The sequence below is a fragment of the Pelophylax lessonae genome (assembly GCF_965119305.1).
Source record: "Pelophylax lessonae genome assembly, chromosome: 3".
NCBI lineage: Eukaryota > Metazoa > Chordata > Amphibia > Anura > Ranidae > Pelophylax > Pelophylax lessonae.
The window spans coordinates 544,414,432-544,430,496 of record NC_138770.1 but is presented as its reverse complement, the minus strand read 5'-3'; the positions used below and the strand labels follow the sequence as shown (position 1 = coordinate 544,430,496).

The 16,065-nt window shown below is 44.7% G+C and overlaps 1 protein-coding gene across 1 annotated transcript in view; it reads right to left on the bottom strand.

Annotated features, from left to right (window-relative positions):
* The window catches only part of ENTPD6 (ectonucleoside triphosphate diphosphohydrolase 6), a 62,543-nt gene extending 48,712 nt beyond the window's left edge, over window positions 1–13,831 (bottom strand). Inside the window, exons 1-3 of the mRNA XM_082252544.1 lie at window positions 13,703–13,831; window positions 9,108–9,367; window positions 5,493–5,569 (exon numbers count right to left, since the gene is read on the bottom strand). Coding sequence (XP_082108670.1) covers window positions 5,493–5,569; window positions 9,108–9,367; window positions 13,703–13,710 — 345 coding nt within the window. The 5' untranslated portion in view covers window positions 13,711–13,831. The remainder of the gene's footprint in view (window positions 1–5,492; window positions 5,570–9,107; window positions 9,368–13,702) is intronic.
* Between the last annotated feature and the right edge of the window lie 2,234 nt (window positions 13,832–16,065).

Genomic DNA, 16,065 nt, shown 5'->3' with positions numbered 1-16,065 from the left:
ATCCATCACTTCCCTTAGTAAAAGCAGCAAAGTAAACAAAAACACAGGCTAGGCACACAGTTAACTCGTTGATCACCCTAGAAGTTTAACGCCTTCTTATCCAGTGTCATTAGTACAATGACTGCATTTTTTTTATCACTGCTGACTGTATTAGTGTCACTGGTTCTCACAAAGTGGCAGTTAGTGTCAGCCTGTCCACTGCAATATTGCAGTCCTGCTATAAGTCGCTGATCGCCACAATTGCTAGTATAAAACTAAATAAATAAATTCCAATATATCCTATAGTTTGTAGACGCTAGAATTTTTGCAAATCAGTATCGACTTATTAGGACTTTTCTTTTTACCAAAAATATGTAGCAGGATACATACTGGCCTAAAATGTATGAAGAAATGTTTTTTACATTTTTTTATTGGATATATTTAATAGCAGAAAGTCTTTGTTTATAGCGTAAAAAACAGAGGCGACAAAATGCCACCAAAAGAAAGCTCTATTTGTGGGAAAATACGACAAATCTTGTTTGGATGCAGCATTGCATAACCCCACAATTGTCAGATAACGTAACGCAGTGCCGTATTTCAAAAAACGTGAAGGGGGGGGGGGGGTCAAACAGGTTTGTTTACTTGGAAGAGGGAAAGTCTCTTATCCTGTTGGTTCATAGGTGTATGGGATTCCTCCACCTCAGACACATCTTATCTGTTCTTATCTGAGAAAGGTTACCAACTATCTAGCCCGAAACTATCATATTGAGCCCATTATGCATGGTTTGTAACTTTAAATAGATTTTAAAATGCAGCAATCCATTTTTTTCTTTTTAAATATAGCCTGCAGGAAACCTTGATTGCTCTGCATTGTGAATAATTACCGCAGCACTCTTCAACACACGCACTGGAATGTAAAATTATATTATATATATATATATATATATATATATATAAATAAATGTATTTATATTAAAACCTTGGATTGTGAGCATAAATCATTCCAGAATATTTCTTGTAATCCGAAGCACACTTATCAAAGCAAATTTCTCCATAAGACATGATGGAAACTCAGATATTCATTCCACAACCATTTATTCATAAATCTTTCAGTTTATAATCTATATAAAAAGATAATGGTAGATTATAGACTTTGGCAGGATACAAAATCTGAGTTGGTGGTGGTGAACAGCAGGTGGTGGCCGTGAGCAGCAGTGGGTGATCAGAGGACCAGGAGCGGCAGCAGGCAACCCAGGGATCAAGTGAGGTGGGAGTGACAGCGGCTGGACTGGGAGACCAAGAGGTGACAGGCTCACAAGGGAGACGGTGGGTAAGCAACTGCTGAGCAGAATGGGAGTATGTACTCTGGCACTCTCCGATATACCTTCCCTTTAGACATTTTTTGCAGCTGGATTCTCTCCTTAAGAAATTTTTATGGGGGTCCTCCAGACAAACTTTCTTGGCAGAAACGCAAGAATCCCACTGATTGGGGGGGGGGGGGGGGGCAGCACTCCGACCTTAACCTATATTACCTCGCAGCGCAACTCTCGCACCTTTTCCACCTCAATTCCACGGATAGGGAGAGGTTCCTGGCTCTCCTGGCACCGTCTTGGGCACATGCGTCCACCGATCCATTGTCAATCATTGTGACGGGTCTCCGTGGGGCGGGGGAGAGAGGCGATCGCAAATCTATGCTGTTCCACTACCGACAGATATGGGATGTAGTATCGATAGACTGGCTCTCCCCCCGCTTCATAAACACACGCCACTGTGGCACAATACCCTACTTCCACTTTATCATAGATGTACATGTGTGGGCCCAGTTTGGGATCAACTTCCTTTCGCATATCCTTGCGAATGGCACACTTAAGACCTATGATACTTTAAGAAATCAGTTAAGGCTGCCTGCTTATATGTATTTTCGCTAACAGCAGATCCGTCACGCTTTCCGTTCGCAATTTCCCCAACCGATCCAGGCTCTTGTCCCGCTCCCTGTATTGGAGATTGTTCAGGGCTCTGACCCTAGCCTGTTCAGGGCTCTGGCCCTAGCCATCTTATTTCGATCCTTTAAAATGTATTACATGTACCAGCTTCTACGGTACTTACATATGCCCCCAAGCTCAAATGGGGAGGATGATGTGGGTGGCACGGAGGATGAGTGGAGTGATGCTTTGGACGCCTGTAAATTGGTTTCCCCCAGACTGTCTGACCACCTTACACAACTTTACGTCCTTCACCTCATCTCACCCCTCTCATGACAGCTAGATACAGACATGGCGCTTCTGATCTTTACCCCATGCGCCGACTGGACCGGGGTACCTTTTACCATTTGTTTTGGTGCTGCCCAGAGCTTCAGGGTTATTGGGCACAGGTAAATTTCTACATGACACTATGGGCTCTCCTGTCACTGTTCCCCAAGCCGTGCTTGTTGGGGATATTCCATGACACCAGTGTGGACAAATTCACTACCCTATTTTTGCACGAGACTATTTCTAGCTAGGAAAGTGATAGCATGACAATGGATGCGTGACAAACCCCCCACTTTCCGTGACTGGATTAGAGAGGTTAACACGTCGCCCTACAAAAAAAGTGATCTACGCTCAGCGCGGCTGTCCTGCCAAATTCAATAAGATCTGGGACAGGTGGCTGCGGGCTCTGGAGACGTGCTTCTGAGCCCAAGTTTGCTGCTCCATTGTGTATGCTGACTTCTTTTCCTACTTTATGTTTGCTTTCAGGCATTACCCATGCTCCAGTGGTGTGTCCCCTCCATTCGCTGACCATATTGCATGTCCTATTTTTTTTTTGAGCCCATTTGATTTGCTGTATTCCCATGGCTGTTATTCTATTTGTTCCTTTCACATTTTTTTTCTCAAAGACCCTGTTTGATTAAAAAAAAAAAAGCTGACTTCAGGGGCGAGTCCAAAGAGTGGTGATAAATGGGGAGTACTCGGAACGGTCTGGTGTGGAAAGTGGGGTCCCCCAAGGATCTGTCCGGGGACCAATCTTGTTTAGTTCTCAAACGACCTAGAGGATGGGATAAACAGCTCAATCTCTATTTGGGGACGATACTAAATTAAGCAGGGCAATAACTTCTAGGCAGGGTGTGGAAACCTTACAAAAAGACCTGAACAAAATAATAGGGTGGGCATGTACATGGCAAATGAGGTTTAATGTTGGAAAATGTAAGGTAATGCATTTGGGTGCCAGAAATACGAATGCAAGTTACTCACTAGGGGGAGAGCCTTTGGGGGAATCCAAGATGGAAAAGAACTTGGGGGTCCTAGTAGACAAGCTCAGCAATGGCATGCAATGCCAAGCTGCTGCAAGCAAAGCCAACAGAATATTCGTATGTATTAAAGAAAAGGGGTTTCACTCAAGAGCTAAAATTATAATTCTCCCACTCTACAAGACTCTGGTCCGGCCGCATCTCGAGTATGCCTTCCAGTTCTGGGCACCGGTCCTCAGAAAGGATGTGCTGGAACTGAAGAGAGTCCAGAGAAGGGCAACAAAGCTAATAAAGGGAATGGAGGACTTCAGCTATGAGGAAAGACTACAAGCATTGAACTTATTCTCTCTGGAGAGGAGATGCTTGAGAGGGGATATGATATCAATGTACAAATACCGTACTGGCGACCCTAGCATAGAGAAACTATTCAGCAAAAGGGACTATAAAAAGGACTTGCAGCCAGTCACTAAAATTAGAAGAGAAGCAGTTTAACCTTAAACTGCAAAAAGGGTTCTATACCGTAACAGCAGTAAGGATGTGGAATGCTCTTCCACAAGCAGTGGTATCAGCAGGGAGCATCAAGATTTTCAAAAAACTATTAGGGCACCTTAACCACAACATACAGGGGAACACAATGTACTATTGACATAAGCAGATTTACACATACCCACATCATAGGTTGAACTGGATGGACTTAGGTCTTTTTTCAACCTCACTATGTAATGTGATAGGTTCTGTAACCAAAAAATGTCCATCCACAAATGGCAGCCTCCACAAGGGAATTAGAAGCAAAATCCAGCAGGGGCTACAGAGTATAAAAGAGAAGAGAGGCGCCTCTAAGTGTAGCAATATGGTTACATTTAATGAAGGTTCAACATTTAACACTCATGGTTGATGATTAAATTAGGCATATCCAAGTATGCAGGCATCCGGGGTAAAGCTGTCCACAGACCATCCTCCGCACCGCTGGCTATCACCGCTGTCAGTCAAGACCGAGAAGACTACCCTGCAGTACAGTATTCTGAAAGAGGCTTGGAGTGCAGTGTGGAAGCTATGACGTCAATGGGGGTGCGGAGGATGATCTATGTGGACAGCTTTACCCCGGATGCCTGCATACTTCGATGTACCTGTTTTTAATCATTAACCATGCAAGTTGCTAAATGTTGTACCTTCATTAAATGTAACCATATTGCTACACTTAGAGGTACTGTACTCGGTTGTGACATGATTCTACGTGTATATCATCATCACAAAATTTATTAAACACTTTTGCTTGTCTTGCAAAACGCTCTCAAACCAAGTTACTCTCAATCCAAGGTTTTACTATCATACTACACACAATTTTTATTTTTTCCCCTCTCCATAATCCCCCCTTTTCTCTATTTAGGCTTTTTTTTTTTTATTTTCTAAGCTCCTCAAGGGTCCTATGACATAAAATCAGCAGTGTCAAAATCCAATTTATGCACCTTCGTTCCACGTGGATTTCATGATCCGATACCTTGTATATTTGGAGTGGCCAACTTGGTCACCTGATAAATTTATGGCTGTACATTTAAAAAAAAAAAAATCATCATGTGGCTTTGTTGCCAGGAAAAAAGGAGGAAAAACAGGTTTCCTTTAACAATCTAACAAAATGGCATGTGCAAATGAATGTGGAACTAAATTAAGCAGTACTTACCTCTGCTCCAGCAATGCAAGGTCTGCTAGCTCCCTCATTGGTAACTTCCCCCAGCTTTCCTTTTATGTTTGGCGTCTTCAGCCACCTTCATTGGCAAGCCCAAAATGATGCAACATGCACACAGTAAATTCATCTCAGCACCAAGACATGCAGAGCTTTGCGTATAATCTGAAGAGGTTTGCTAGTAGGCAGGAAGGCAATTATTGCAGAAAAGCAGGGATGGGCTCAGGCGTGTTCGGATCCTACTCCCAACCCACCTGCCTGATCCCCCTAGGTAGCCGACACTGCACACCGCTAGTCACAGGCAGTGAAACATTTCCCGATCTGTGAAGCGGTGGACCAGGAAATGTCTGCCTTTGATTGGCGGTGTGCAGTGTCGGCTCCATGGCAGGATCGGGCAGGTGCGTTGAGACTAGGATCCCAAGTCCATCTTTACAAAAAGATATAGTATGCCCCTTCTGCAATAAAGCATATCCCCGCCTACCACATCCCAAGTAAAGTCCTATTTAAGGCCAGTTACACATTATGTCAAACGTTTTGGTGACTATGCAATATTGATAATGAATAGGTATTTTATAAACAAAAAAATATTCCATTCTGTATACTTACTTTTTCTGGCTCATCAGCATATGCAGACAATCCTGGCTTTATAGCTTTAAATGTCTCATGGTCCAGACTGGGCGTGCCTAATGAGAAAAGGCCAGTTAAAAATAAACACTTATGACCGTATCAACAGCTGACCTTGCAATAACAAAGACCTACAGATGTGAAAGAGATCCTTTCCCCAGGCTATTTACAATCAGTAACAGTGTCGGTTCACACTGATCCGACTCAAAGTCGCCCCGACTTCGGGCGACTAATGAAGTCGCCCGTGCAGCGCGACTTGCAATGACTTCTCATAAAAGGAAGTCAATGCAAGTCGCTCCAACTTTGCAAAAAAATAGTGCAGGAACCTTTTTCTAAGTCGGAGCAACTTGAGTTGCTCTGATTAGAACGGTTCCATTGCACAGCATTGGAAGCTACTTGTCAGGCAACGAAGTCGCCTGACAAGTTGGATCAGTGTGAACCGGCACACAATCTTCCTATAAGATCATATGTCTAATGACCTTGTTTCATACATTGAGTTTCCCTGTAAATATTAATATTACAGTATTAAACAGGTCTGGGACTGCTGCTGGGAGATGTCATTTTGGATATGCCACCAGCAGCTCCAAACTTGGCAAACAGAGCTGCCACTCAAATGAAGGTCTAATATTCCCGTCTCTCATTTATGTGATGTATGAAAGAAGAAAATGGTCGCACACCACCATGGAAACCAATGAAGAAAAGTTCCTTTATTCACATAAGTGGTACAAGGTACAGCAGGGTAGGACAGTAGACGCGTTTCACAGGACTGCTACGTGCTTGTTCACTACAAAGTGTAATGGGAGGCCAACATTTAAATTGCTCACCCACGGTGAAACATCCCTGTTCAATTAGCCACCTAACTACTCCGAACCGTACACAAATCTGCTTGCATAAAAAAACAAACAGAAATAGACTTGACAGAAATTTAAAGTTAAAACCTATACAATTGTGAATAAACATAAAATTGAAAAAAAAAAGGAGAAAAAGAAAAAACAAAAAGGATATATGTATATGAAAAAATATATATCAAATATATGTGTATCTAAAAAAAACACACGTATACAAAAAAATTAAAAAAATTTTATTACACAAAAAATGTATGCGTGTGTGTAAATGAGCACATATCCCTCACCAGATATAAAATCCCCGCATTGGATTATAGAAAAAGTTGAAGGAAGAAGCAATACACAAAAATGTCCATCCAGTCCTGACATTACACTGCTCTCATCTGTCCATCCAGTCCTAACATCCATACTGCTCTGCCATCTGTCCATCCAGTCCTGACATACATTTCTCTAATTTATGTGATGACAGGGCAGAGAGGCTGACAGTAGGAGTTTGCATGCAGTAGAGTACAGAATAATGCTGGGCAGCAACATCTTTACTTCTCTGAAAACATAACTTTTTTTTTACATTTTAGTGCTCCAACTGCCACTTCTGTTTATATACTTTGAGAGTACAGATAATAAAAATGCTGATCCTGCTTGAATTCATTGCCAAAAAGTAGCTGTTCAGGTTCCTGCCATCTGCCTGTATATACACGTTTCAGTACACGTTACACGTTTTTTTCTGGGACTTTTCCACAGCAACCAATATAATCAGAGAAACACACACACACTTTTTTTGGTTTTTATTAAAAGGACATTAACCTGTCCAGGGAGATCCAGTTCATCCTCACCCGGGCTAGTTCTTGATTAGCCTTTGGGTTTCCCGCGCAGACATCCTAACTGTGGGCAGCCAATTATGCTGCTTTCGTCTTCACAGCTGGCTGGCAACTGCACAAACATGAGCCATGCTGTGCTACGCTTTGTAAATAGTCCTGCAGTCTTCTGGTATCTGACATGTTCCAGAAGCCTGCGGAGAGGGAGGGGGGGAGAGAAGAACTTCAACTCAGAACGCCTAGGCCAGGGGTTCCCAACCTTTTGAAGAGTGAGGGTGGCCACTTAAGTGACTTGGAAACTGGTCGCGGGCCACAATGAGCGCAGCGGGTAGATAACAGGTCCGTGTCCACTCTGTGCAGCCTCCTCTACTCTATAGGCTCTCCAATCTGCCCAGAGGAAAGGGGACAGACTCCTGTTTTTCTTTAGCGGATCGGATTGGAGATAAGCAGGTGTAAAACTGAAACAAGTCCCATTTACATCTGCTGTTCCATAGAGGTGAATGGAGGGTCCAATCAGTTCCGCCTGAAAAACAGACCGGTGGACCCTATTGGACAGATCGTGTGAAAGGGGCCTAGGGCTGCTTTCAGGCTTATGGGCTGCGGTTTACCCGCACTGCGAGTGCAGCGCAATGCACCTGTGGCCTTCCTGCACTTTGCCATAGACTTCTGATATATCCTGCAGGTGTGGTGCACTTTCAGAAAGCGCACCAAACCCACAGGTAAAAAACAGAAGTCTATGGCCAAGTGCAGGTAACCTGCAGGTGCACCTGTGGATCAGTTTGATAGCAACCTAACCACTGCAGAAGCGATTTGCCCGTATATACATTGTGATTTTTGAATATAAACTGCCCTTTAAAGGATAAGTCCAGGCAAAACCTAACGCTAAACCTACTCTGAGCCACAATCTAAACCTAATCTATCTAAACCTGTAAAGCAAAAATCACTACTTACCTATTCTGCACCCAATCAGGTCCGGTCTCCAGCGATGGAAGCTGTGAGCAGGAGAGGACCAACAACGGCTGTGAAATGAATGGGAAGTCTTACTATGACTTACTATGGTGCTTCCGTTGTCGAGTGCCTCTCCTATATCCGCCTCCACACTGAAGCCGCCGCTGGCAGCACAGCGCAGGACCAGACCGGCTGCAGAATAGGCAAGTAAAGAGATTTTTGCAGGGTTAGAGAGAGAAGGATTAGAATGTGGCACAGAGCAGGTTTAGTCTTAGTTAGGTTTTGACTTGACGACTTGACTTCTCCTTCCATTCAGGATTCTCCCTTGCTACAGGTATTACCGGCTGTTGCTGTCCCAGATGGAGTGCAATTGGTATCACTACGCCTATGACAGGAGCTGGCGCTATGTAGGAAGCAGGGGCTTATGCGGCTCTGCTGCCGTGCTTTCTCTAGCGCCGGCTGTAGTCAGAACACTGATGCTCTGGGATAGAGGGTCGAGAACCCGTGATCTGGACTTGCCGACCAGCCATCCCAGAGCAGGGGGTCGCAGGCCACATCAGAGGGCTCCGTCGGTCACATGTGGCCCCTGGCCAGCAGTTGGGCACCCCTGGCCTAGGCAATCCGAGCGGAAACCTGTCAAAACAAGGTACCTACTCCCCTGCGAAAAAAAATGATCAGCCAAATGTGGCAGGGGACGAGAACTTAAATCGGAACTTCCCCTTTTGAGTGCTTGCTTGAGTACAGGAACACATGATTGGCCCTGAAAGCAGATATTTTGCTTACAGGGCCACTCATCAATCCCTTATGCAAGCGTTTCGATTTACTGTGACAAGCATACAGCCGCAGTTTGTCATTGATCTGCACAGGCACTGTACACAAACACCACTCATTCCCAGCCACAAACACATGCCTTCTTCACACTGTATGTCCCTCTGTACCCATGTGAAGGACCTAGACTATTTATTTTTTTTATTATTTGCCCAACTTACCAGAGGATGTTCGGCTGAATTTATACACATGTATGCGTGTTCCAGTACTTCCAGCGTCAAACATTATTCCATAAAATACATCCTGTGAGGTGGTTCTTTTACCACTTCCTTCTTCATCTAGAAACTTAATGGCTGTATTCTCTGATTCTTCATGGGAGCGAGGACTCCAAGTGACATAGCTGAGGAAGAGCGTCACACACAGTGCAATCAGCAGGAGACAGGGCAGCTTTGAGAACTTCATGGCTATAGCTTCAGAAGAACTGAAAAGGAAATTCAAAAGCTTTTTAAAATGATCTTTAAAAGTAAGGTAACGGCACAATTTAAAACAAACCAATCAGAAGACAATATGTCCTCCACTGTTTTTTTTTTGCAGGCCCTAGGAATGTCATCGGCTTTTTTTTTTTTTTTTACTTGAGCCACTGACAAAAATGTTTCTACATCTGACCGGTGTCAACAAAAATGTTTCTACATCTGATAGGTGTATGCTCATCCAAAGGAGGAGAAAACTCAATTAAATTTCCTTAGATAATTGCAGCTTAGATTTTTGGAAAGATGGCGAATACACCTTTCAATCCAACTCTACAATCTACTTTAGACTCGCCAACAATTATATAGTAGGATAGTCTACCTAACTGTATGCAAAAAAAGATTGTTGCTAAACTAAACAAGGTTTTATAGATATTGTTCAATCGGATTGTAATACAAGTGGATTGATTGCGCATTGATTGCGCTATTTCAGAATATTTTAATACATACACACCCCTGTGTGCTGGAGGAATTCTGCAATTACTGCAACATATCTGTCTTCCTTAAAAAAAAAAAAAACACCTTGTTCTCAGTAATCTTGCATCTATATAAAAAAAAAAATTCCAAACAGCGACATGTTATATATATATACAGTAAAACCCGGTTATATTGCAGTTCCGTTTTTGTGGTCCCTGTATATTGCTTTTTTTTTTCTGTAAGACCTATAAATATTTTTCTAATTAAATGATTGTTAATTAAATATTTTTGTGTTTTTCATTGCCCTTGCTCTCAGTATTTTGTGTTTAAATGCGTTTCTAGGGTTTTAAAAAAGTGTGTTTAAAGACCTTAAAATGCTTTCAAAAGTACAGTGAAAGTTATAAAAACATGCCTAGAGTGTATTTGAATAGGGTATTTCTATTTCACGGATTTTAACTTTTCGCGGGTGGGTCCAGAACGTAACCCCCGTGATGGAGGGGGTTTACTGTAGTTACATTGGTCCAACTTGGACCAATGTAACTACATAGCTGACATACCTGGAAGGTTGAAATCACTGAAGTAGACCCCGCTACTCCCGTGATCTCCATTTGCTTCTGGGTCCCATGTTCAGTGGCCGTCCTGTTGGAGTTTGGACATTCGGAACGGGTGCCGATCAGAGAATACTTTGCATTTTCTAAATGAATGCAAAAGGCCCTCTAATTTTACGAGGTGGATAAGTAGGGCAGTGACATCACTGCCCTGCCTTTCCACCTTAGTTAATCAGAATGCTTTGCATTCATACAGAAGATGCAAAGCATTCTCTGAATGCCTCCTGCTCTGAGCAGGCGACCTCCTGGGTAAAATGCGTCAGTCCAGCCGCTTAGCACAGGACTGACAAAGCACGTGGAGATCACTGGAGTAGCAGTGCCCCTTCACTTATTTCTAGCTTCCAGGGACATCAGCCAGATACATAGTTACATTGGTACAAGCTGGACCAATGAAACCATGTATAACGTGCCGATGACTGGAATTCTTTAACCACTTCAGCTCCAGGTTTTACCCCTTCGTGACCAGGGCATTTTATGCTATTCTGCACTGCGCCACTTTAACTGGTCACGCAATGCTGTACCCAAACAAAATTTATAGAATTATCACACAAATAGAGCTTTCCTTTGGTGGCATTTGATGACCACTTGGTTTTTTTTTTTATCCTTTAAGATATAAATAAAAAAAAAAAGTCCGAACATTAAAAAAAAAAAAAAAAAAAAAAAAACTCTGCTATAAAACAGCCAATAAAAAAAATTCCTCAAATTTTGGCTAAATTGTATCCTGCTACATTTTTTGCAGGGAGAGCGGGTACCTGGTTGTGACAGGTACCTGCTCCCACTTCTGACTCAGATTGTGAGTGAGACTGAGCCAGAAGTTAGGGCCCCCTCCTTCCTCCGCAGTCTTCTGGGATACATCACAAGGGACCATTCACAAGGCGCACTACGACTCAACTTTGTAGCTGCTGACTTAATTTTTCTGAAGGAGCTTTCAGCTCCTATTTAATGCGTTCTCTGCATGAAGGTAAAAAAACCTGAGTGCAGCTCCCCCATTATACTTACCTGAGCCCGATCATGATCCAATGATGTGCCTGAGAGCAGAGGCTCTGCCTCCTAGCAGGGCAGACCAATAGCAGTGCCAGACATTGGCTCCTACTGCTGTCAAATACCTGTAATGGGAGAGTGGAGCGAAGCACGGCTTTGGATCGAGTGCTCACATTGGAAGCAGCTTTCTACAGAGGCATCTGCTGAAGAGGGGGAGCCAAGAGCGCCAGCAGGGAACACCATAAGAGGAGTATTTGGGCTGCTCTGTGCAATACCATTACAGAGCAAGCATGGTCTCTGTTCTTTAACCACTTCCTTACCGCTGGACATCATATGACATCCAGGGCTTTAGGTGGGGATATCAGAATGATGCCTGCAGCTGCAGGCATCAGATATTTTTTTCCGCCAGCAATTTCCTACACCATAAGAACAATCATAGTGGCTGTTAAGCCACTTGATCAGTCTTCCAGGCGGCGGGAGGGGACATCCCCCCCTCCGGTGCTTCTACTGGCTCGCCCATGCAAACGGCGAGCCAGAGAAGGAATCCGCCGGCGGTGGAAGTACACTATAGAGTCTGCCGAGGACCAGATGGTCCCTGGCAGTCTATTACTCTCGAAGGCCCGGGCGTGACGTCATAAGCGGCCTGGCTTGTCAAAGAGCTCTGAAGACGTCATGCATGACAAAACACGTAAGTTGGAATGCACGTGGGGACGTCATGAGGAGTGAGTGGAACGCATGCCGGAAGTCACACTGCCATCCACTCTAAAGCCCCGTACACACGTACTGATCGTCGGCCGAACGATCGGCCGTCTTTTGTCCAGGGCTGTCGTCTCTGTTGAAAACTGTAAAGATGCACACGAATTTTGTTGGCCAACAACAGCCGACTGCAGAAGTGATGTCATGTGATGGTTAACTTTCCTTGTCTTTTCTTTTCTGAGCATGCCCAGTCTTGCAAATCTGCTGTCTGTCGGCCGAAATCTGTACTGACTGGCGAACAATCGGCCGTTCTGATGTTGGCCAACAAAAATTTTAATGCCTGCACGCCAGATTCTGTTCGGCCGAAAATGCGCTGTCGGCTTTCGGAAGCATCATACTAACAAGCCTACAATCAGCCGATCGGTCGTCGGCCGAATATTTACGGCCGACAATCGGTACGTGTGTACAGGGCTTTACTCCATTGTGTGACTAGTCACAGAATTTTTTTTAATAGCTTTTTACTATTATCGTGGATGTTTTTAGCCCATGGACGGGCAATAAAAGTTTTATGGTAATACATTATAGTTTCCTTTTGCTTTCCATTCCTGCCAAAAACGAGGAGTGCTGGAGAGGCGGTATACAGCCTGCCGTTCCTGGTCGGTGTGACCACACAGGATACATCGCATACCGTTCCTGGTTGAGGTGACCACCAAAGTGCTATTTGGTCTTGATGCTTTACAGCACTTGCTTACAAGTTAAAATTTGTATTTTTTGCTAGAAAATTACTTGAAACCCTTTAAACATTTATATATAAAGAGACCCTAGAGAATAAAATAGCGGTCGTTGCAATATTTGCTGTCACACTGCATTTGCGCAGCGGTCTTTCAAACACAACTTTTGGGGGAAAAAAATACTTAAAGTAAAGTTAGCCCAGGTTTTTGTAGAATGTGAAAGATGTTACGCTGAGTAAATAGATACCCAACATGCTTTAAAATTGCGTTCGCTCGTTGAATGAAGACAGACTACAGTAATTAATATCTCCATAGCCAACGCTTTAACAAAACTTCAAAGGTTACCTGTTTGGAGTTACAGAGAAAGTGTAGGGCTAGAATTATTGCGCTCGCTCGAATGATCGCAGCGATACCTCACATGTGGTTTGAACACTGTTTACATTTGGGGGCAGGACTAACGTATGCGGTCGCTTCTGAGCGCGAGAACGCGGAGGGTTGGGGTGCTTCACTTTTTTTTCCAATTTTACTTTTTATATTTTTACAGTCCCTTTCATTTTTATATACAATAACTATAATATTGTAGAGAGCTTTGCTAGGATAAGGAAACAAGTGAAGGGTCTGATTATATCAATGTGAAGTGTACTCCTCCCAGCACACAGTAATAAAGGAGCACAGCACTACATGGTAACTGGAAAAATACACCAATCAGGGGACAGACCTCCCTCCCCCCAGGGATTTCTAATAACACAATTGATTTCGGGTCACATTTCTGATCATTACCAATCCTCACCAGGTCTACTATTACCGTCCCCGACCAGGAACACACTCCAGGGGAATATCACACACGGTCACTTACCTGTACATAGTACACAGCCATACAATTCCAGCGAGCTGCCCAACTCAAGCGGCACTACTGCATACTTCCACATCACTCCCTTATCACACCTTCTATGCCTGGGAGGGGCTTCCATTCCACACCTCTGACGCGTCTACAGCTACATGACATCATCAAAGCGACAGCTCACAGCGGCCATCTTTAATCCGGGAAAGCTGCTGGTCTGATGATGTGTTACTCGTTTTTAGTCGGTATAACAGGCGCGGTGATGCTATCACGCAATTATGTGAGGCATGCAGATGTCACTAGAAGATATATATAGAATAGAAAGATGAAAGCAGGAAAAGAAAAGCAGTTGTGTGCAGAGCAAAGTAATGGGAAGTTGTGATATGTGTACAGGGAGCAGAGGGGTGAGCGGAGCAGAGGGATGTACTGGAGAGCAATGTGAGAGGAGCAGAGGGGTGTATTGGGGAACAGTGTGAGAGGAGCAGAGGGTGTATTGGGGAACAGTGTGAGGAAAGCAGAGGGGTGTATTGAGGAGTAGTGTAAAAGGAGGAGAGGGGTGTATTAGGGAACAGTGTGAAGGGAGCAGAGGAGTGTATTGGGGAGCAGTGCGAGGGGAGCAGAGGAGTGTATTGGGGAGCAGTGTGAAGGGTTTATTGGGAAACAGTGTGAGGGGAGCAGAGAGGTGTATTGGGGAATGGTGTGAGGGGAGCAGAGGGATGTAGTGGGGAGCAGTGTGAAGGGAGCAGAGGGGTGTATTGGGAAGCATAGGGGTGTATTGGGGAGCAGAGGGGTGTATTGGGGAACAGTGTGAGGGGAGCAGAGGGATGTTTTGGGGAGCAGTGTGAGGGGAGCCGAGGGGTGTATTGGGGAGCTGTGTGAAGGGAGCAGAGTGGTGCATTGAGGAACAGTGTGAGGGGAGCAGAGGGGTGTATTGGGGAAAAGTGTGAAGAGGGGTGTTTTGGGGAGTGGAGCAGAGGGGTTTATTTGAGGGCAGTGTGAGGGGAGCAGAGGGGTGTATTGGGGAACTGTGACAGGGGAGCAGAGAGGTGTATTGGGGAACAGTTTGAGGGGAGCAGAGGGGTGTATTGGGGAACAGTGTGAAGGGAGCAGAGTGGTGTATTGGGGAGCAGTGCTAGGGGAGCAGAGGGGTGTATTTGGGAACAGTGTGAAGAGAACAGAGTGGTGCATTGGGGAACAGTGTGAGGGGAGAAAAGGGGTGTATTGGGGAGCGGAGTAGAGGGGTTTATTGGAGGGCAGTGTGAGGGGAGCAGAGGGGTGTATTGGGGAACTGTGAGAGGGGAGCAGAGGGGTTTATTGGGGAGCATTGTGAAGGGAGCAGAGGGGTGTATTGGGGAGTCATGTGAGCAGAGCAGAGGGTGTCATGGGGAATAGTGCGAGGGGAGCAGAGGGGTGTATTGGGGAACAGTGTGAGGGGAGCAGAGGGGTGTATTGGGGAGCAGTGTGAGGAGAGCAGAGGGGTGCATTTGGGAACAGTGAGAGGGGTGCATTGGGGAACCGTGAGAGGGGTGTATTAGGGAACAGTGTGAGGGGAGCAGAAGGGTGTATTGGGGAACAATGTGAGGGGAGCAGAGGGGTGCATTAGGGAGCAGTGTGAGGGGAGCAGAGGGGTGTATTGGAAGGCAGTGTGAGGGGAGCACAGGGGCGTATTGGGGAACAGTGCGAGGAGAGCAGAGGGGTGTATTGAGGAGCAGTGTGAGGGGAGCAGAAGAGTGGCAAGAAGAAAGCCATTGTTGGGAAAAAAAGCCATAAGAAGTACCATTAGCAGTTTGCGAGAAGCCATATAGGGGACACAGCAAACATGTGGAAGAAGGTGTTCTAGTCAGATGTGACCAAAATTGAAGTTTTTGGCCTAAAAGCAAAACGCTATGTGTGGCGGAAAACTAACTCTGCACATCACCCTGAACACACCATCCCCACTGTAAAACATCGCTGTGGCAGCATCATGTTGTGGGGATGTTTTTCTTCAGCAGGGACAGGGAAGCTGGTCAGAGTTGATGGGAAGATGGATGAAGCCAAATACAGGGCAATCTTAAAAGAAAACCTGTTACAGTCTCAAGTCTTTAAAAGACTTGAGACTGTGATGGAGGTTCACCTTCCAGCAGGACAACGACCCTAAACATACAGCCAGAGCTACAATGGAATGGTTTAGATCAAAGCATATTCATGTGTTGGAATGCCCAGTCAAAGTCCAGACCTAAATCCAATTGAATCCTTGTTTCTAATTTGCTGAATGGTAACCTATGCTGCTTTCAAAATCCACTTTTAACTACTATTGAATCCTTGTTTCTAATTTGCTCAATGGTGATCTATGCTGCCTTTAAAATCCACCTTTAACTGCAATTGAATCCTTGTTTCGA